The 22,993-nt window shown below is 38.1% G+C and overlaps 1 protein-coding gene across 1 annotated transcript in view; it reads left to right on the top strand.

Moving 5' to 3' along the window:
* PTPRN2 (protein tyrosine phosphatase receptor type N2) overlaps window positions 1-22,993 on the top strand; it is a gene marked incomplete at both ends in the record, with an annotated part of 676,226 nt that overhangs the window by 580,261 nt on the left and 72,972 nt on the right. Inside the window, one exon of the mRNA XM_080609627.1 lies at window positions 11,325-11,519. Coding sequence (XP_080465753.1) covers window positions 11,325-11,519 — 195 coding nt within the window. The remainder of the gene's footprint in view (window positions 1-11,324; window positions 11,520-22,993) is intronic.

Consider the following 22,993-nt stretch of genomic DNA (forward strand, 5'->3'; position numbering starts at 1 on the left):
TTAATTTCCTTTCCCTTCATCAAATGTGACCTAACTTGGAGATGTATGCATTTTGTTCAGGTGGGAAGGCTTTTCCTTGGTCGCGCTGTCTCACAACAGCAGGGATACATGGTTTGCAGTGGTCTGCAGTAGAACCAGCCCTACCAATTTGCTAGTACTGCTGGTCTGAACATCTCCCTAATCTTCAAAAATGTATCAGGAAGAGTATTCACATGTCAGAGAAGTATCAGTCTTTCACACTATTAATAGAAGAACGAGGGAAAGATGAAAAGGAAAGATTCAGTATACTGCTACTTTTCTGACAGTGCGGGGAAAAGAAACTTGGATTTTCCAAAGAGAGGAACTTCCAGGTTCTCTCCTGGAGTTCATCCTGATTCCTGGAAAAAAAAAATGCCTCCTGTGGAGTGAAATGTTGTGATTTGCTGGAAGAGGTTTTGTTGCAGCAAAGGATGCCAGTGGCTGGCTATCCACGTAGAATAAGAGGAGAAATGTGGGGGAGCTGAGTGTAGTTTTGAGAGCAAGAACAATCTACAAATGTAAATTCATGTTATAAAGTGAAATTATGTCATACAGCATCTCCTTCTATACTATGGGGAAATAATAGTACAGTAAATTGGGGACATGAGCATGTAAACTCCGTATGCTGTCACCCCCAAGAGTGAAATAAAGAGCTGCAATTCCTAATTAACCTCACTGGAAACCTCTTGGGTGTGAAGTTAAGAAACACAGAAGGCTTGCCTAGCAAGCTGTTCCAAATTTCAGCTCCTTTTTGAAGGTCTTGGTCAACCCAGTGACTCTTCAGGCATTGTTTACTAATAATTGTGTTTGCTTGTTTGAGGGCTTTAGAAGTTAATTAAGTATAAATCAATGTTTGAGGCTTCTGTGAGTGCTGGTCACTCTGTTGCTGAAGGAGCACTGCAGAAATGAAGGGACTGAGGAAAACGTGACAAGAATGATTAAGGGCATGGAGAACTCATATGAAGAGAGACTGAAAAGACAAATTATTTCTTCTAAAATAGTAACAAGTGGCAGTGTAGAAGATAAAATAAATATCTATAAAATAAGGAACTGGAGGAAGAATGAAACTCTTATTCTGTCTTCTGCCTGGCACAAAGGCGAAGATGTTCAATTATATTAAATACATTAAAGACTAACAGAGGACAAGCTATCTGCATAATAAAACTGCAACGTGCAACACTATTTCTGCAGAATGTTGTTGATGCACAAGTTGTTAACAGGCACATGAGGAAAAAATATTCTAGGTTATAAAAAAGCTGATGATATTTTAGAAGATGTCTATAATTTTGTGCCCCAAGTCTTAAAATAATCCAGAATTAGGATGTGAGAGTTTTAGAAATGTGCCTACCTTGTGTGTGTTCTCCTGCGCTGTTCCCATGGTGCTTCTTCCAGGCAACCTGGTGCCTGGTGGAGAGGTCCAAGGTGGAGTAACTACTCCTGTGCTTGCATAAGTCGGCAAAGGGAGACCCAGGAGCTTCAGTAATGGCCAAGGAAGTTCTTTTCTTTAAAAGCAAACACACATTAACTTCTTGCTGCAGGGTATTTATGGGGAACAGTGCCATGGGGCAGTCAGGAGTGGTGGGGAGGTCTGCAGCTCTCCTCTGTGTGGGGAGTGCCAGGGTACAACTGTGATCCACTTTAGAGCATGGTTGTACGCAGGAGCAGTGCATTTTTGTAATGTTCATCTTTTGCTGGTGCTGTTTTCTTCAAAATAGGAATTCTCTGACCATCAGTACTGATTGAGTATAAAAGCCCTCTTAGTTTTTTCTGGTGTCTCTTGTAACATTAATAAAGTGAATGTGTAGAAATATTGACCAACATTTTTAATCTTTGAAGGCTTTTGTGCTTTATGATAGAAACAATGTCTGTTCTCAGAGACAGGATGGAACTCATACATGCAATTTTTTCCTGTAGTTCGGTAGAGTTTCTCTGTATTAGTAGAGATTTGGCTCATAATAAAGTGCTCTGACCTACTAGCAACTTTGTGCTTTATAGATCCTTTCTTTTTTAACATTGTTTCGTTATTCACAAAATTTGCATTTGCTCTTCCTAGCAGAGTTAAAGGGTGATCTCATTTTTATTTTCTGTGGGGAATGGGTGGAAAGTGATGACTTTAGTTTTCAAATTAGGAGAGGGTAATGACTGGCATTTTCAACAGTCATGATAGATGATGTTACGAAGAAAGATTTGTTGCCAATGGCCATCCTTGATAAATATTTCACTACCCCAGCATCACCTTTTGTGTGGATAACTACCTGTTATAAAAGAAAAAAATATGAAGTATTTGAGGTCTTTAGAAGTTTTTAGGATTACTTTTTGTATTTCTCTGACTGGTTCTAGTACATCTGTTACCATGAGTGCAGTTACACAGGCTTAAGGAGAAGCAATAATAGTCTTTGAAATGGAGTAAAACATTTTTAGACATAAACTTGTGGCTATATGTTGTTTTCTTTCCAGGCTGGAAGTGCATGCTAAGTCCTACTGGCAGCTGGGAATTCTTATTTCTAGCAGAAATGATCTCCCATTTTTAGTCTTTCACGGCAATAAAAGAGTGGACTACACAGCCTTAATGTATCATAATGTATAATGTAATGTAGCTGAGAAACTACAGCTGGCTTGGGACTGTGTTTTTTGCCTGCTTTGGGCCCCAGGCAACTATAAACGCTGGGAATGAAAAAGGAAACATTTGTGGCAGTTATCTTTTAGAGCACTGGCATCTGCTGGGAGCTGGTTGGGCTTTGGGTGGGTTAGACAAAGTCAAAATACATGATGAATTTGCCCATGGTTCTGTGTGGCCTTTCAGGTTAATTCAATCGTTACTATGGTTTATTTGTTACCCATACTGTGCTGTATGGCTCTCGCTGTGCTAGAAGTGAATTTACTGTGCAAATTCATATTAAGAAGCAGCTGTGCCCTCATGAGCATGTATTTGAGTTAGTTAAGATAAAGAAAACACAGAAAAGATCAAGTTTGTTCTACACATTATTTTTCTCTGTCTAGTTTCTCCTTAAGAAATCTTGCCTTTCCTCGCTTTATACTTAGCATGTACTTGTAAAACGCTACATGCAGCCACAGCTGAAATGTGGGAAATGCAATTTAGAGGCCAGCATTGGTTGAAACCACACAAAAAAAATATTCCTTTTTTATTTCTGGGGGGAGGGGGAAAGAGATCAATGTCATATCCTGCTGCTTCCAGAATAACAGTTGTCTGAACTGCAAGACCATGAATGCTCAGACACTGCCAGGGACACCCTGAGAAAAACTTGGGTGCTTTTACACCAGCAGATCTCAGGTGACTTTAGGCCTAAGGTTTGCAGATGTTTCCTATTAGAAACAGTCCTTGGTTTCCTTGGAGGCATCCAGGTACTGTCTTTAAATTCTGAGAGAAACCACCATGATGTCATTATGACCATGATGTTATTATGCAGGGAAAATACCAGTTCAAATCGGTTTGTTAAAAACATGAACTTCCTTCGTATATCTTCTATCGTGAAGTCGAGTGTACTGCGTTCATGCGAAGTTAGGCATCTGTTTCATAAAACTCTTCCAGCTTCTAGAAATGAAAGATATACACTGTTGCACTCTCACAATCCCGGCTGGAGTGGTCTACTGTATTTTTGTATAGAAAAAAAATCCCAGTAGAGTAACCTAAACATGGTCTTCAGATTTCACTGACTCTTTGGAAAGCAGTATTATCCCCAAAGAGGCCTGTGCTTTCCTGGCAGGGATAGCAGAGAAAACACACTACTGTTTTTTCAGGGAAGTATCATTAGACCTATGCAGTCACATCTTTCTTGTGACTTTCATCTTATGCGGTGACAGAAGCCACATAAAAGACCTTTCCCTCCTTCAGGAGCTTCTGGACTACTTACACGTCTGGCTCGCTCAGGAGAGGTTACTGAAAGAATTAAAGTAAAAATATTTCCTTAAGCTGTATTGCCCAGACAGCATCTTTGGTTCCGTACAAGCCAGAAATTTCCACATCTGCTAGACTTCTGGAGATATATACAAGACCATGATGGCTTTTTGTTTGATGTGGTAGGATAAGACTGTGCAAATGTTTGAATTTAAAAAGAGGGACTAAAGCAAATAAATACAAATAAAGGAAAAGTAATTTTCCATGTAAAGATAGCAATGTTTTCTGTGCCTTTCCCCTCCTTCGTGGCCTCTACTCCCTTTGTGTACATGAAGAAAGGGGAATCATAATTGCATGACTCACCACCAGGAAACTCTCACAATGCTAAAATAATTGAAAATTTTGTTCCACAGACCATAATTAAAATTGGGGTTTTGTTAGGAAAATGAGTCTCAAGCCTGTGTTTGACTGCAATGCTCTCAAAGAGAAACAGCAGCCCTGCCCTTTTTGACATTTAAAAACCTAACAAAGCAAAATCCTTACACCAAGACTCGAGTTATATCCAGATATGCAGAGTGTGGTGCAGCATGAGAGGGCAGGTAGTAAACTGAACTAGACGGACTAAGGCTGTGTTAGCAATCAAATAAATAACATTTTACTTTCTTCCTTTTTTTTTTTTCTATCAAGATCTATTACATCAAAGTCCAGATAAATAAGAACTATACAGAGTATGGTTATGTAATGATAGTTTTGATGCGTTGTCTCTCAATATATTACTCTCAAACATTTTTCCAATATCACCCTTTGTTCGTTTCCTGAAGGCACACTGATCTCCGTAGTTGCCTTTTCTGGCAAGGATAGAAAATATATGTACAAATATTCCACGTATATGGAATATAAAAGTGAGCTCTTTTACTCCTGGACAAAAAGTATGTTAAAATGAAGCTAAAGCTTGAAAGTATGTTTCAATAACTCAAAAATAAATGGTAATAAAGCTGTAATTATCCCCAAAGCTACAAACACAGTAAATAAGTTAAAGTTAAATTTATAACACCTGCAAGCATATTAAGTATGCAAAAGCAAAACAAAGGCAGCCAAATGACTTTAGCTTCACCCTGTAGTAACACTAAGTAAATTTAGAGAATAATGATGTTTGTAGTCCTAGATTCATTTGTTTAAAAAAATGAGCTTACCTTATTTTTCATTTTTTGAATCTCACTGTGTTATGACTGCATCCACAGCAGAACAGTTGAATCCCTGCTGTACGTGCAGACCTCAGCTCATCCTATCAATAATGCCTCCTTAATTTAAAGGAAAGTGAGGCTACTATTTAATTCAACATATTAAAGCTGAGAAGAAAAACATTTTTAAAAATCTTCTTCTTCCATACCCAGCATATAAAAGTTTACATATATTCTTAGGTTTCATTATATATTTTGTTATAAAGTATAGCACTGAGTCCTTTAGAATTAATAGTCAGCATTTTTTAATTTAAAATTTCTACAAAGCAATTTTGTTTCACATGGAAAACAAACACATTGCTATTGTGATCATGCCTGCTTAAGCAGATTTGTTTCTGATAGAACATTAGGCAGGTCAGGTGGAAAGGGGTTGATGTACACTCAGCTATCACTTTTAATAAACAGTAATCTCTTTGTCTAATGTCTCTGCATTTTATTAATAATTGTACCGTGGAAGGCCTTATTCTCTCTTATATTTTGTTAATTCTGAAAATAATGGTGTCACACTTGTTTCTGGCCTAGCTCAGGATATTTCCATTTGAATTTGTTAAGCAAAAGATTTTTAAAACATGGAAGTGTTAGGCCTATTTCCTGAACTGCATTTTTGGAATTATGTAAATTTGTTGATCGGTTACAAAAAATTAGATTTTTTTTCATTAATGTATACAAATTAAGTTATGTATATTTTTCTAAATAATCTATAAGGTTGTAATTCCCCTCAGATCCTGGGACTGCTGTTAAGCAGGTCTGAGGTCAGTGTGGCTGGAGAAGAAGAGCAGTATTTTAGGTTAAAGCTACTTTGGATTGAACAACTTCATTTACAGTGCACCTTGTACCAGCTAGATGAGAACGATCCATGTTCTGTGATCAGTGGCTGGACTTGGGCTACCTGGAGATATTGCATAGTGTATTTGTATTCAGTAGGTGCATTTTAATAAACAGCAACATTCTCACTGGAGGCAGCTTGTGGTGGAGTGGCTTGCCTATATAAGAGTAGTGAGCGGAAAGCCTAGGTGCAAGCTGGCCATCTCTTAAACATGATCCTCAGGTCAGGTCTCCTGCCTGTAGCGTGCTACCCTGAGGTTTTTGAGTACAAGTTTTGCAAATACGGAAAAGTTTCGGTATTGGCCATTCAGACCTAGTTCCAGCTGATTTTAGTTATATGTTTGCCTATACTCTTAGTCCTTACCAGGGTGTATACATAGATGCCTCTCAAAACCCAAATATTTTAGTAAACTACGTGGTCTTAAGAGATTTTTCCAGATACCTACTATATTAGTTGAACTTAATGGCAGATAAAAGATCATTTGCCCTCTTGCCCTTCTGTGATGCAGATCACAGAATGACAACAGTAAATGCTGCTGTTGTCAGTGGCTGGAGACATCCCTAAGAGGTGGCGTTAACGCTTTGGTGGTGGCAGGCAGGTTGCATCTCTAGGCCAGACCTGGACAGGTTATCTGTGGGCCTCGTTTTTGAACTGACTTGATGCCTCCTTGTTTTTCTTACTCATCTCTTCAAATTAAGAGACCCACCTAACAAAACATAGTGGCAAGACTGGCTCTCCATCCATATTGCTTGTTGTCCATGTCTCTTAATGCCTTTCTTTAAATGTGGATAAATTACATTTGTACCACAGTATGGTTCATTCAGAAGTAGACTGCATGGATTTGAAAATCTATTTGTCGTACCTGAGGAAATAATTGTTGCCTTGCGCTTCTACCTGTTTCTGTGAGGACAACCAAGTATTAGGAATGCTTTAAAACCTCATTGGAAGATGTCCAGAGGTTTTCTGAGAACACTGTTTATGGTTTGTTTAAGGTTATCAGTTATGTTTCAAATAAAGAGCTGTCAACAGATGATCATTGCTCTGTACTTTGAACTCATTTAACTGGACATTATTTACAGAATATTTATCTTGGTTATGGCGGGTTTTTGTCACACAGTGATATTACTTTTCCATTATATACTGCATGTGACCACCACATACATTTGATAATAATGCTGGGAAATAAAAAACAGAGTAAGTGCCTCAGTGTGATAGCAATTCCCATGTGATGGGAAATAATGTCATAAACTTCAAATTACCTTTTAAATAAATGTTTATGTCCAACCCATCCATTAGATCATAGCCTGAAGGGTCAGGAGGATCATTTCTTCATATTTCACTATATGCATTATGATTGCTTTTTTAGGTGTAAATGATGTTTTTAAATGAAAAATGGCACTCAAACTATACACAAACAACGGCTAGACATTTCTGAGTCGCAGTACGGCAGAAATAGCCTCAGCCACTCAGCTAAATATAGAAATACAGCAGTAAATTGAACTCATTCTTAGAAAATACTTTTAATGGTGTGCATGCTGAGACGATACAGAAATACAGCTCGTGTCAATCTCACAGTCTGTAGCTTTGACATTTTAGTCAAGTTTAAATTCTAATTGTGGTTTGGTAGATGGCTGATTTGCTAAATGCTGATGAGAGTAAACATTTTGGAGAGTGGGGAAGAACTTCCCTATTTTTCTGAGTGTGCAGAGAAGTGTGCACGTAGCAGATACCACGTTAGTGAGGGTTTTAATCATAGAATCATAGAATAGTTAGGGTTGGAAAGGACCTTAGTTCCAACCCCCCTGCCATGGCTTTGTGTGCTTGTGGAGTGATGACACCTCTTTAAGTGCCCAGGCATGATGTTTCCCTGAGAGCACCTGGTGTGGAACACGCCACATCTTGAGGTGCCGCTATTCCCAATACCTTCCATGGGAAAAGGATATTGATGACTATCTCAAGAATGAAGCAAACCCAAATCCCATATTTAGACATTTCCTAGCTCTGAGCTGGACCTCCCCATTCCATATGTCCTGGAGGAGCCTTTTTGGCTCCCCAAAACACCCCACACATGAAAGCTTTTATACATGGTGGTGTTAACTGTGTTATCCCTGCAGTGCTAGGCTAAAAACCCAACCAGGAGTTGAAATGGTGGAGCTAACAAAGAGGTGACTTTGAAAAAGGAGAAGCTGTAGGTGTCCTGAGGTTGCTGATGTACACACGGAGATGGGGCAGGTTCCTTAGCCTGTGCTGGGCTGGCTGGCGGTGGGGGAAGGAAGAGCTGTCAAGGGCTGTTCAAACAAATACCCTCTGTTTACAAGCAAGGGAAACCCCATTGTCTTGGAGATTTAAAACACCAATCAAGAAATTCAGTGGTGTTTTTGCTACAACTATGATTTGACCTTCCTGTTTACATTAAACATTTTTTATGGCTGTGTGCAGTGACGTTGTTGCTTTGTTTAAGGTATTTGACAGTTACAGCAGTTCTGGGAATAATTGTTTTGGTTCTATATATGTCAGGAAAGAAATATGTTAATATTTGAGATCAGGTTACTTTTTTTTTTAACTTATATTTGTTGTGTTTCTCAACTTTACCTTCTTTCATAAGGACCATTAACAATGTTAAATTTAGTTTTAAAACAATGTTTATTGGTAACATTAAATACTTTGTCCAAAACATTCTTTTTAATTGGAGGTTAATCTGCTCTAGAACCAGTTGGCTGTAATTTTGCTTCTTTTGTAACTATCATTTATGTAAAAATGGTATATTAATTTCTTAGAGTGCTCTTGATCCCAATTTCTTCTTTGTTAGCTGAGGTCTATAATCCTTTCCACAGCAACCACCTGTAAAAGCAGAGGATTATGACTTGAGGCAGGATATGAGCAGCAGGAACAGATCAACTTAAAAACAAAGATCCTGATGAATACAAATGCTATTGTTAGCACGGAGTTGGGGTGAGTCAAGAAGCAGGATGTGAATTAGAATATAATAAATTCATGTCTGAGCCACATAGCATGCTAGCCAGAAGATAAATCCTTTCAGCAGTTATGTGGTAGACTACTTATCTTTATACCTTTCCTTATTATACTTTTGCCTAGTCAAATAAACTGTTTCCTCTGAGAATGGCTGATATCTAAGTATCTGAACAGCTTTTTGGTTTTCTGTAGATTTATTTTTCTGTCTAAAAAGTTTCTGCACTGTTACACTTTCTCCCAAAAAGCAGAGATTTGAAATTACACTACCACAAGCTCATTCCCAGGTTAGCAATAGACATTTAGGCTATTGTTATCTTTTCTTATGATGTGTGTAATCCTTCAGAGGAAAGGAGAAGGTGAGTTTTTTTTCTTTGTCCCTATATTTAAAAATAAAAGAAATGCAATGAAATTTTTCCTCTATTAAAAGGTCTTGGTTTTAATACTGATAGTTTAGCTGACCTATCTAGCACTAAGATATGTGTCTGAATTTCAAAGTATTTTTGAGGGGTTGGTTTTTTTTTTCCCTAATATTTTTTCCTCTTAAGGTCTGTAGGAAATAAAGAGATTACCAAACGACAGAAAACATTCAAGTCAAGTGTGGAAAAAACCCCTCTACTTTTTGTAAAAGTTTGAAAAATTCTTACATGGCATGGATGAAATTAATAAATATACAAAATACAATGTTGGAGTCAGGTAGCAGTTTCACCTGGGACAGCTTGTGCAGTTATTCTGACCACTGTCAAAACATACCAGGAAAAATCTGTGCCTCCCAAACTTCTGTTGACTGTGTTTTTGTAATAAACAACAAAATATATCCTGGTTATTATGATACAAATTTTGTCTTGATGTATCTTAGTTTGCAGATATATGTATATATACACGCACACATACATACATACATATATATACATATATATATAAATGTATTACACACCAAATAATAGTAAAATTCCACATAAGCATCTCTAATGGCAAGTCAAACGGAAGCTTTAGTAGATGAAAATGTTTGGAGGGGTCTTTAATCATTGTCATATGGTGGCAAGAAGAGACTCAATATAGTGGTTTCAGTGGATTTGTTTGAACACTTGCTACTGCATGGATTAGGGTCCCTCTTTAGTGTCCTAAAGTTTGCAAGGTTAAAAAAACCCCACACATAGTCTTAAAGTTATTTCTAACTCCTGTCTGAAAAGATTTTATTGCTCTTGATATATGGACATTTTCAGATCATCCTACTGATGGCGCTTTGGCTGCAACTATATTATCAATGAATAAGAAAAGAGAAGCTATGGCATTTCAACTGTATGAATTCTTCAGACTGTATTATTTTGTTAGCCTGAGGCAAGAAATGGTGCTCTTAGTACTCGTCTGTGCAGATTGAGTAATCTGAGGCAAATGTGTAACCACACCATGTGTGCAATATGTCCACATACTACGGACTAGCCGGTCATGCTGTGCACCACAGGCGGCCAAATATCTCTCATGGACAATAGACATATGTTAAAAAAATGATAATTTTATTATGCTGTTTGGGATTTCACTGCACATAACTGATTCTAAAGCATTATAACAATGATGGTTTAACTGTGGATCTGTTTATCCCAGGAGAGTCAGAATTTTATACTGTAAGGAGCTGGTTTTGCCAGGAGGATTTTATGTTACCTAACCAGAATTCTGAATTTTTACATGAATTCTGTGCATGGGAGCAACAGAAAATATGTAAATACGTATTCCCAGTGCAATCGATTTCAGTGTTTTCACATGGCTTGCATTAGTGTGTGTGATAGCTTGGATTTTCTTTCTTCGCCAAAGTTGCTTAAACAATACAGTGACAGATTTCTGCTTTTATTCTTCGTTAATGTCATTCTTCATCCTCTCTGCCCCACATCAGGGAGGAAGTGTTGTGAGTCTGCTATTTTAATGAAGAGAAATGAGGTATCTATCAACTAGGATTTATACTGGGGAGCACATCAATTCAGTTGCCTTGAGCTTGCTGAGTTTGCATATCCAGAGCCAAGCAGCGCTCTCAATTACTCCTGTGCAACCTCATTAACTTCAGGAGGTTGAGCAGTTCAGAAGTGGCTTTGCAGAATGCAGGGTGATATTAGGGGGGAAAAAAGGCTGTCTGTTAGAGAAGTCAAGCTCCAAAGTATTATTTTTGGTTGTCTAGAAGGAGATGTGCGTGCAGTCATAATTACACTTTTGAAAGGTTAGGGTAGTCATCATATAGTAGTTTCATTGAGTATTTCTTTGTAGATGTGCCTAACAGAACAGACAACCTCCAAAAAATCACTGCAGTGAGGGGGAAAACACTTCCAGCCCTGGAAACATATTGTAAGTCATATGTCTTTAGTAGGCTGCATCCTGTAATTACTCTTTACTGTAGGTTGTTTCTTCCTCTTTCTCTCTCTAGGAGCTATGTCGTCAGCGCATGGCAGTGAAAGCATCTGATCGCCCAGAGCCCCTGCATTCTTCTCGAATAAACAGCGTTTCTTCACAATTTAGTGATGGGCCCATTCCCAGCCCCTCAGCCCGGAGCAGCACGTCATCCTGGTGCGAGGAGCCGGTCCAGTCCAACATGGACATTTCCACCGGTCACATGATCTTGGTAAGGCATTTTTTTGTCTTCACGGCATGAGAAATTTCATCAGAATTTGAAGCACCTGCTGAGCTTTTGGAAAGAGATAACTTTTAAAGAAAGGGAAGCGGTCTTTTCACAGGTAAAAAGTATTCCTGCGCTTTGTCAGTAATCTTCGCTTTTTATAATTAAAACTAAAGGGCTTTTTATTTCCATTTCTTTTTCATTATATCTGGGGTTTTTTTCTTCTCTGGGGAGCATTCTTTTATCTTGCACACACGAATTGTTTGTGTGCTTGCTTTAAAAAAAGATAAGCCTTCTGTTGTCTGTCCTATTAATTTATGTTTACCTCAGCTTGGAGAATTAAGGAAAAACTGCTAGCTTTCTGATCAGCTTTCTGCTTTTTCTCATGTATCTTCAGTATGCAGTTATCTAGCTGAGAAAGCAACAGAATATCAGTGGTATGGAGCAATTTGTTTTCCATTACCCTTAGAAAAGGGATCTGAATTTTGAGCCTTGTCTGAATTTTGTTGTCCTTGTCTTAATTTTTTCCAAGCTAGATCTATTCTATGTTTGAAATGATCCAAATGTATTCTATTGATGAAGTCTGCATTGGAAAATCTGCATTACTTCCAAACACGACTTGCAACCAGTATTAGTGTAGAAGATGGACGTGTAAAAATCTGTGTATATGTAGGAGTCAGAGTCCAGTGGTTGGGACTGGCTGCTGCTTGTTTCTGTCTCTGTTAGCATCCTGCTGGAAGAGCCATAGAGTAATCCCCTGTTCCCACGCCTTATTTTTCTCCTCCTTTAAATATTTGCTGTCTTTGTAGCGTGCGTCAAAATCAGCTGAGAAGTTAGGTGATGGTGAAGATGATGAGTCAGGTGTTATTTTGCTTTCTATATTTGATTTCTGGTTTTTATTAGCATGGCCGATCTAAAGTAAGCATCCTTTCCAGTTGGTAGTGTTGCCATGCTTTTGGAAACTTCCCTGTTGATTTTGCACTGCTGAAAAGACTCACCAGTGGGGTGTCTCAGAAGAAAACTTCTCCCCACCATGCCACATTTGAGTCACAATTTTCCAACTTCTTTCTCTCTTTTTCTGGACTTACATTTGAAACTACTAAATTAGATATTTTTCAACCTCTTATAAGACACCTCAAATAATGGAGAAAGGAATGAAGGCAGGCAAAAAACAATGAGTTACTGTGACCTTAGCCAGGTTACTGACCGCCTTCAGCTTTGGTTGTGTCAGCTATAAAACTGAGCAAAAGCAGGGCAGGTTTGTAAACCAGCTGCTTCATCAGAGTGTGTCATCCTCAGTAAATACTTCTTCCCCTGCCCATGCTTGTTCACTCCTTCCTTCCCCCCAGAAGGAGTTAATTAAGTATTATGTTAAAATCTGGTAAACAAGTGCAGTTTTGAAGAGTTGCTCCCATGACAGAAAATAATTTGTTATAGTTTTTACTGTCACATTTTTGCCTAACCAGAATTAAAATTCGTTTCATTTCCTTTCATAGTTAACTAAAATGCTTGAGGATAAAAAAAACATCTCTAATTGCCCAACCTCAAAATAAGTACAAATTCCTGTCAGAAGTTTATAAGGCAATACAGTTGTATGGAAATAAGAATGAAATTTCCGGTGTAGGCAGAATTATGATTTAACATTTGCAAACAGTTTAAACTACTTTCAACTGAGCAAAGTTGTTTTCAGTTATATTAGTGGGAAAAATGAAAAATCATACAATCAAGCTTAAAGGAGAAAAAATTTCATATGGGAACCGCTTATTCTGGCTCTGGGAATTTCTGCAAAGTTGCAAGAAAGAATTGTCTTCATATGGTGATATATAAACTTTAAAAAGTACTCAGATTGGTCAAGATCACGGTTCTGCTGTTCAGTGTCCATAATTCGGTCAATCCTGTTTAACCCTGGATGAACTCATACATATGTTAGCTATCTAACAGCATATGTTTTATCTTAGACAGTGAAGGTTCAAAGAAGCGTAAAAGAAATGCTGTAGTGTCTTGAGAGTACAAACCACACAGAGAGTAAAAATAGTTAACTTGTTTAGTCTAAAGTGAGCAAACAAAAATCAGTGATTCAGAAGAGTCTGCCTCTGTGCTTTGAAATACAGGATGGGCAAAAATTGTGCTTAATGGACAAAGATGATACAATTAGGAAGAAAATATGGGTTAGAATCAAAAGGATGCATTTAGCCTGGATATCAGGGCAAGCGTAATAGGAGGGTCAGGCAAGCAGTGGGATGTTTACTTGAGGGAAGTAGTTAAACAGTAAATTTAAGATTTGCTGAAGGCAAAGCTAGGTTAGGTTTACATGGGAAGATCAGCATCATTCAGCTACAGCACTGAAGCAGATGATTGGACTTGATCAGAAATGCTTGTGTTTTGCTTCACTGTGTGTCACACTGAACCCGGATAGCTGACCTAATTTATGTTTTGCTCAAAAATAGATGTACATATCTGTAATACCTTGTTTGTCTGAATTTCTCTCCCTGTGGAGATGATGTGGATTGCTGGACTTCAGCAGAAGCAACTTGCCACAGGGTTAGCTTTTCCTCCCTTGTCCTGAAGCTACAAGTGAAGGAGAGTGAGGGGCTACTTCACAACTTTCTTACCATTCGATACAGGAAGTTTTCCAGTTCTTCCCATTTCCTTCTGCCACAATCCTCTCATCTTTTAGATTTTTGTAAATATTTTCTGTCAAAAATACCTCAGTGCCTAAAAAAGCGAGGAGAAATATTATCAAGGAGCCTAGTAAGAGTGGCAAATACCATCTGCTTGGCACATAAATGCACTTACAGGTCTGTAAATGTGTTTTTCAGCTCCACAGTGTGCAGCAAAGTAGCAGTTAGCTCAGTGAGGGCTTCTCAGTCCTTATTGTTCATAGGTGCCAGGATGTCTCCAGAGAAAATAAGCCAGTGGATTACTGTATAAAGTGGCAGTGGAAATAGTTTATTTTGATTTATTTGCAGGATGAATATTTAATGGAAGTAGCTTGGAAGAAATGTGTCTGTGACTGCTGATGACTCTGTCTAATCTTGCTCAGAGGTAGCGTTGGTCAGAAACATTTCTGTGAAGGTGTTTAATTTGCTGGAAAATGCTAGCAGGTCATACCTGAAGTGATATCCAAGCCATGTCAGCTTTGGATTTGTTGGAGCTTGTGGCTGGCCGCAGGTACTGTTTTCTTGGAGGACTGACCAACAAGGTATTACTTGTGGTTAGCCTGTTTATAGTGCGTGGGGTCTGGAGAAACCAGGAATCTTCCAAACCCATGTGGCTGTGGGGCATTCTCCTCACTTAGACTGAAACCAGTCTTTTGGAGAGAAAAATCCTGCATTTCTGCCACGTTCCTGTACTGCAGAGGCAATGTCTGTGCACTGCTGACAGCAGCACGAGGTAGTGTGTACTGTTGGCAGGAGGAAGCAGGGAGGACTCAGGAGGCCCAGAAGGACAGCGATAACAACATTCAGAGCTTTTTTTTTTTCTCCTTTTCACGTTCTTTTTCCTCACATTCATAGCAGGAGGATGGCGCATATGGCACTTTTTGATTCTGTCTTTCTAAAAGATCCAGACTCTTTGGAAAGTGTAATTAGAAGAGCATGTTTTATGCAGTCATGTTTGTGGCACTGACTGGCTGGTTTCAGCATGAGCAACAACAAAGGAGTGCCCTCATTTCAGTCACCACTGATTTTACAAGAAAACAATTGATTTTCAGAAGGTCACATTAGGGGAAAGAGTAGGAATTTAGGATTAGATTCCCATTCGCCTTATTCACGTGTGTACATCTATATTTCAAGTGGCAAGAGAAGTCCTAATAATGTGCAATGCTTCCCTTTGCAGTCCAGCAAGAAAACCAGGACAGGTTGAAGGTGTCCTGGTGAGATTTAGTCTCCCTGACTGGGGCTCCTAACTTACACATACGTTTTAGGCACTTGATGAAGCGATGCTGTTGAGTCCATAAATTCCCTTTAGTCAGTGGAGTGGGGGGCTGTGATGATCTCCAGAGAATTAGGCAGAGAGTGGATTTCTGTTGGGGGGCCTGCTGTTATGCCTGCACCATCCTGTTGACATCTGCAGCTTAGATGAAGAAGTATCTTTTGCTCATGCTGAAGTGCAGGTTCAGCACGTAAGTTAGGTAGATTGGATCCCACATCTGCTTTATATATTACCACGCTTGTTTGGTTAAAATAATTATAATCTTTTATGAGTTTTTAAATGAAGAACAGTACTGCAAGAAGGGAACGTATGCTTTTAGTGATAACATTTTGAGGTTGTTATCTGAATACCATATATCAGAGGGAATTTGCAGAAGCAGAAGTGATTTTCTGTGTTTTGAGGTTTTTTCCTTGTAAAGAGAGACGTGCAAAATTTGGAACATTATACATAAATTACAGTTTCAGAAAGTGTGAATTTACAAAAGCTCCTCTTCAGTACTTGTTTAAGCCGGAAGTCTGAGGAGTCTTCTCCCTGAGGGTATGAAACTGCTATATGTATTGGAAAAAATAATAGTCTGTGATAGTTTGTGCGTACTGTACTTGTCAGAAGGAGAAGAAAGTTTCATATCTGGGTTGAACAAGGAAGTGGGAGCACTGAACTAGAGTGTGAAACCTAGGGCCTCACATCTAGGTGGTGTATATGGTCCCCTTGTGTTTGGCAATATGCCTGCAAAACAAAAGGACTTTCCCCATAGAAAAGTGGGGAATGGCCTCATGTGGGAACTTTGTGTCAAAAGAAAGTTCTGGGACAGGTTGTATCCTGTAAGGTAACACAACCTGAACTGGGGGACATGGGAGGGAGGCCTGCTGGGAAACCAGTGAAACCCAAGATACTGAATTTTGCATCCACTTTAGTTCTGATGCTGAATTAATGGCATGATTGCTGTGTAACTGACAAGGGTAACAAGGACGGAATATTTTCCAAGGTTGAACCTGGGATTTTTGATAACACTGGTATCCTGCAGTCACTGCATAGTAACTTTTTGATGGTTTATAACCAATTTTCCCTCACTCTCATTTTTAAAAATAAAATCTGTTTGAAATGGACTCTCTGGGGTAGCTGCTATAGATTTTCTTTTAATTGAATATGGAAAAGTGTATAACTGAGTGACAGAAACATTCCAACAAGAGAAAATATCTGTTAAATCCTGCACCACATTTTGCTGCAATTTCTTGATTTTATTGAAGCTGCAATAAAAGCAGGAGCAAAAGGCATCTAAACACTCTTTTTTAAAAAAAAAGAATTGTTTTCTAAATAAAAAGAGACTCCAGCATGTGAGGACCGATAGCACTGTGCTAGGTGCAGGCGTACTTTCCACTTCAAGCTTAATCCATATACACATAAAGCGTTTCCTGAGCAAAGGAGTGTGATGCCTGGTATGAGTACAGTGCACTGCCCAGGGACATGTGCCACTGAGGTGATTAATGCTAGCAGGGAGAAAGGTGAGAAGTGCAGGTGTGGAAAGGCAAGGTCTTTGTCACAGTTATGGTGTGTCTTGATTATTTAGTGGGGTTTATATTTTTTCTTTTTCTGCCCTTCTACCATGATTAATTTGCTTTAGTTCTTTATGAATTTCAAGAATATAAATACTCTGTTTTAAAAAAGCTTACAACTGAGAAAATGAAGAAAAAAAATCCTTCCTCACATGGGAAGAGGAACAAATCAGTGGCAAAGTTTAGCTAAAAGAATAAACTCTTTACACAAGTGCTAAGTGGATGTAAATCCTAACTTATCTTTCAGCTGTGCCAGTATAAATAATTGTAGGAGTCTTATGAAATGTAGGTCCCAAGAAGGCTTTGGCCCTAAAGGCCATGAACAGTCTGACGAGAGGCATCAGGGGTTGTTGTGGATCGTATTACTCATTGACAAGATAGCTGATATCCCAAGAACACATAAATACTGTGGGTGGGAAATCTTTACCCTTCTCTCCCTGAGTTGTCGTGCTTTCAGGGACTAGTGGAGCTGGTTGCTTCCTGAAAGCTGTGCTGGTGAAATGGTGTTTATCCCTTCATATTAGTTATCATTGGTTTTCCTCCCTAAATATTTAAGTTATTTTGAAACATTTGTCTCTGTTTAAAGCCAGGAGTTGAGATATAGGAACAAAGAAAAACTGCACAGAAAAGTGCAAAAAATCTCATTGCATATGAAAACAGCTCTACTAATAGAGCCATAAATCTAATAAATGGATGTATGTACTACATAAATTTCATCAATAAAACTCAGAAAAAATATTCATGAAAAGGTTACCCTTTGATTCTTCCATTTTTATTTGTTTCATGTTCAGTTGCCTCCCTTTTTCTGTATTAATCTTGTTGAATGGGCCTTAGGAAATAAGGCCAATTGCAGAGTCAGTATTAAATCAAGAAAAACATTCCTCTTGAACATGGTATGAAATTAATTTCAACTTTTTTTTTTTTTTTTTCCTAAATTTCTCCCTGTCGGTTTTTTTCCCCAAATGTATTCATGATTAGAAATAACTCACGACATTTCTGTGACTACCTCTTGGTCTGTCATTTGACTGTGAGGTATTTATTCCAGCTTTATTTAAACTGCTTTGGTTGAACACTTTTAGCTACGTTATATCGTTCCCTGAGGCTTTTAGTAGAAAGATGAAGAAAACATATCTATTAATATGCTAGAGTGCTAATTTTAAAAGCATTAAGTTGGGAGAACTATATGACAAAAAACCAGCTTATGCAGCTCTGTGCACAGTGTAAAAAGAAAGGATCATTGCCATGGCTGAAACAAAGCGTGGTGGCTATTGAACTTTTTTCTCCTAGGTTTTTTGTTTCTAGAGAACATCCAGGTAATGTCCATGTGAGATAAGTACCAGCTGTAGCAAGTAGCAAGAGATGTTAGGGGGGGCATTTAATAAAAAAGATCTGGGTTCTGATGCTTCAGATTGAAGAAAAGGGATGTTACTGAGTCCTCATCGGCTTCCGAGAGTCTTCTGAGATTCTCATTAGTGGCAGAAACCAGAGATAAACACTTATTCAGGAGGCTGCTGGTCTTGTCTTTTGTTTCCAAATGCATCCTCAGTAATAAAATGCTCCTTGCTGTATTTGTCCTACTGTGCGTGCACACATCGTGCATAAAGTCAATGATAACTCATTGTAGTTAATCGTATTTTGGATCTAACAGTTGGAAATGCCTATTTGGAAGGAGGATACTAGAAAGAAAATGCTTAAGGAAGACTTCTCAGACAGGAGGACCATGATAATCTGTGTTGTAGAGTATTTCTGAGCTGTTGGCAGTTTGGATGTGAGAAGAAGGTGAGTTTTGACTCACTATGGTATAAAAAAATGGTTCACACACACTGCAAGACATGATGCGCTGCTAAAATCAAATGAGGTGTGGTAAATGGGGCTACAACTTCAGAGCTTCTGAAAACGTAACAGTTAAGGATGAAACTGGGACTGGCTTCATGATACAAAGAAAGGGCATCATATGTGCACCATGGGTTTGCACTGTTACACCAGTTGCAGTTTAAGATACCTAGAAGAACTCCAGTGGCATTTTGGAGAGCTCCTTCTCTTCATGTGTGCTGCACAAGCAGATATTATTGGAAGTGGCCTGGTCATGCTATTGGTCATGAAGATAGCTTAATCCCTCCACTGATTCAACAAATTCTGTTTATGCTCATCTTCAGAGCAAGATAAAATTATACTTTGCTTTCTGCAACTGTTTCTGGGATTAGGCCTTAATTTGGCAGTGTTTTGTAGGGTATCAGAATTTGGGTGGTATTTGGAAAATTTAATGTGTAGGACAGACAGAATGCTCCTGTGACGATCGAATTTTGCATATGCACCCACGACGCAGCTGTGGAAATGTTTTTAAATAGGGAGATAAACATTAAAATGATCTGTGAAGTTTGCTTGTGGATAACATAGTATTTGCTGTTCCATAAAGGAGGACTATGTTGCTTTATGGTCCAAACCAGATAATGTTGAAGTCTACTACCCTCAAATGTAACATCCCTCTCTCAGTATGTTTTTATGAAATACATGATTTTGCTATGAATTTGTCTCCTTTATATAATACTTCTTTTGTTTCTGACTACAGTAATATCCAGCTGGCCAAGAAAACCCTGTTCATAGCAGGGGAGAATTACAAGTTGCCTCTTATTTCTGGCTGTTGGATGTACCTTTGCATTGAACTAAGAATAGAAGCGAGGGGTGACAAACTGCTCAAAAACATTACATCCTCCAAGCATGACCTGTTACTATTCTGGAATGATTCTCTGCCCTTTTCTTTTTGGAATGACTGTGAAGGCTGGTGTCCAGGTCCTAAAATGTTTCTGGTTAGTCCATTAATGTCTGTTGAAGATGGTTGGTTTCTGGATTTGATGTATCTTTAAAAACTCTTTCTCTGACTATGTATCCCATCTGCATTATTTTTATGACTTATGTGAAGGTTTGCCTGCTTCTGGCCAGGCTTTTTTTACTATCTAAAATACTCCCGTGAACAACCAATAACCCTACTGCATGCAGCAACTAAGCTGTAGTAGCTGTTAAGAATGTAGTGAATTGAAGCACATTTCTGTATGTCTTTCATTAAATATATGCACATGCAATGCATTTCTTTATAGAAAAGAAGCAAAAAATTACAATGTCTCCTTATTGGATACATTATATTTATACTTCTAGGACTGAGGAGAGTCTGGTAATTACAAAGTTGTTTAAACATTTTTGTTTTAAAATTAAAAAAGTACTAAACTTGAGAAAACAAATACAGTCATTTAGTACTGACTAGTTCTTACATTCTTTTTAGATTTAATTTAAGTGGACTTTAGCTGCTTGCAAATAAGAATACTAACAAACTAGCAATGCACCCCATGATTTGTGTTCTTGCTGTCATGCAAATTCACAGAAAGAAGGAAACATATTAAAGAAATTTGATAAGACCAGGTGGTCTGAGTGAATAATTTCCCTTTCATTAACATATTCCCCTTATTAACTCTGTAATTAATTGTACATAGCTAAGAAAAGCTATGGAAATTGCATTTTGAGATGTATCAAAGCTGACTTTATGCTTCAGACTTCCATGCAATTTACTATTAATGAAGCAAGAGATGGAGGCCCCAAATCTATAATTATTACTTACTATTTGAATGACAAGCAAAGAATTTTATCAGCACAGTTTCAAATGAAAGGGGATTAGCAGCTAATGTTGAAATTGTTAATCTTTCTTATTAAAATAATTTTGACGAGAGTGTTTAGCCTGAAAGAGGTTTCTGGAACATCATTTACCATTAAAACAGCTATTTTCTGAAGCTCAGTATGAATTTGTCTAAGTTTGACAGCAGGGTGCAAATATTTTTTTAATGAATGAATATTTGATGGGAGCTAAGGCTGTTCATATGTGAGCTGATGCCGAGCTACTTGCTGTGTGCATATTCCTGGAATGTGTAGCAGGATGGTAGTTCAATATCCATCTTACCAAAGTGAAGATGTCTACTGAGATAACAGAAAAAAGCTACAGCAGAAAAATCTGAGAATTGAAATTGCACCCAAGGCTGTATCTGCATGCATCTGATTAGCAGGTGGGAGCCCAGTCAGAATCGGGTGCTAGATCTTGGTGATATTTTTATGACACATAAAAAGTCTATAATTATGTTTGGTAAAAATGTTACCTCATGTTTAGCTAGGCATTCTTACTCCTTTAAATGGTAGTATATTTTCAGTTTTCATATATATTTTTAGTAGTGTCATGTGTCTTGAGATGAGTATTCAGAAGTGAGTGCTTTATATCCACACGTATGCTTGTGTACAAATACTGTGTACAGCAACAGTATTCTCATATAAGTATAAATAAATATTTGTGAGCAGAGGTATAATATGTACGTCTTTTAAATGTCAATGAAAAACTACTTGGCATTTTAAATTTTAAAACTTTTCCTTGCAATATTGCAATTTTCATCTCTTACAACAGTGTACAAATGAAGCTGACGAAGCTGTTTTCACTCCTCAGGATGAGAAAATTGCAAATATGTAGTGACATAAATGGTGAAAAGCAAAACAGTGATAATTTACAAAATTTAATTAGCAGTGGTCTCAGCCACATAAGTACTGGAGATGTATGTTAAAGAACACTGTTAATTTGCCTGCGTCCCATTACAGAAAATAAAGCTAATGTAAGACATGTCACGTCTTTGCCAGTGACAAATCTTACCACCAGAATAGATAGAGATAATTTAAATACTTTGATTATGACACTATTTGCATCACTAAATGGACTCAGCAAACCCCACGTATGTGCTCTACCATGAGATTACTCCAGGCTTTACCTCTGTGTGGACCATGTTGAACCTTCATTGGGTTCACTCATAAAATTGCAGGTTACAGAACTGACCTTTTATCTGTAGTCCTTCAAATGTTCCTTTGCAACAGTCTTGCAGATAGAGTGGTATTGTAGCAGAAAGTGCTGTAGGCTTTGTCCTACAGTCTACATTCATCAGATAGAATCAAAGGGGTATAGCTTAAAGGGTATAGCTTAAGCATAGCAATTGTTAAATAACATGCAGTAACAATACCTGAAGGAGCACTTTCATTATAAAATCATGTTTTGAATGTATTAGAATTATGTGTTAGGTCAAAGACGTCAAGGGTTCTTGTTAATCTGTAAGAATCATAACAAACCATGTAGACCACACCAGTAAGAGGCAGTTGCCATGCTGATGCAGTAGGCTGGTGTAGCTAAGAGGTGGAATTTGTCAAGGATGAATTTAATGCAAAATCCAAAACCAAAGCTCTTCTAAATGCAGGAGTTTTTCTGATACCAATATTTATCTACTGCTTTAGTAGAAAGGCATTCAGAAAAGTTGGTTTGATTAACTACAGCAACCACACAGAAGCAGCAACATAAAATCCCCAGGGCAATGCTGGCTGACAGCAGGAGGGATATGGGGCTGCTGCTCAAGTGGGCATCTGTGATACCTGCCTGTGAAAAGTGCTTTCTTTTTTCCTCATTGCCTTCTTTCACCTATTGGTGTCTTTGTTTGCACTAGACCAGTATGACTGAAAGCATTATAATAGTCTCTAACTACTATTAATGTAGAAAATATACTGATGGTGCCTAATAACTTTATTTCTTCTGGAAGTCCAGGAATTACTTTTGTATCATTTAAAGTTCTGCAGGAGTCAAGAAAACTCTGCAGTATGTGAGTGTATGCGCCAAGCTTTGACTTACTATATGTGTATCCTCACAACTGAGTTGTGAGAAACCTTGTCCTTCAGGTAGGATTCTTGGGCCTGATATAAGGAATTTTGATTAAAGTCATTGGGAGGCTTTCAACTCACTTCAGTAACCAAAATAATAATAGGCCAACTCTTACATAGCACTTTTGATCAGTAGGTTCAAAGCCCTTTTTAAAGGTCAATATTACTATCCTGTCTTTTTAGTCCAAGAAGCTCAGGCACAGACAGGGAACTGTCTTGACCAAGGCTAACCTTAAGGTCAGAAGCAGAGCCAGCCAGTATTAGACTTTC

Source organism: Psittacula echo, assembly GCF_963264785.1.
Source record: "Psittacula echo genome assembly, chromosome: 2".
NCBI classification, from domain to species: domain Eukaryota; kingdom Metazoa; phylum Chordata; class Aves; order Psittaciformes; family Psittacidae; genus Psittacula; species Psittacula echo.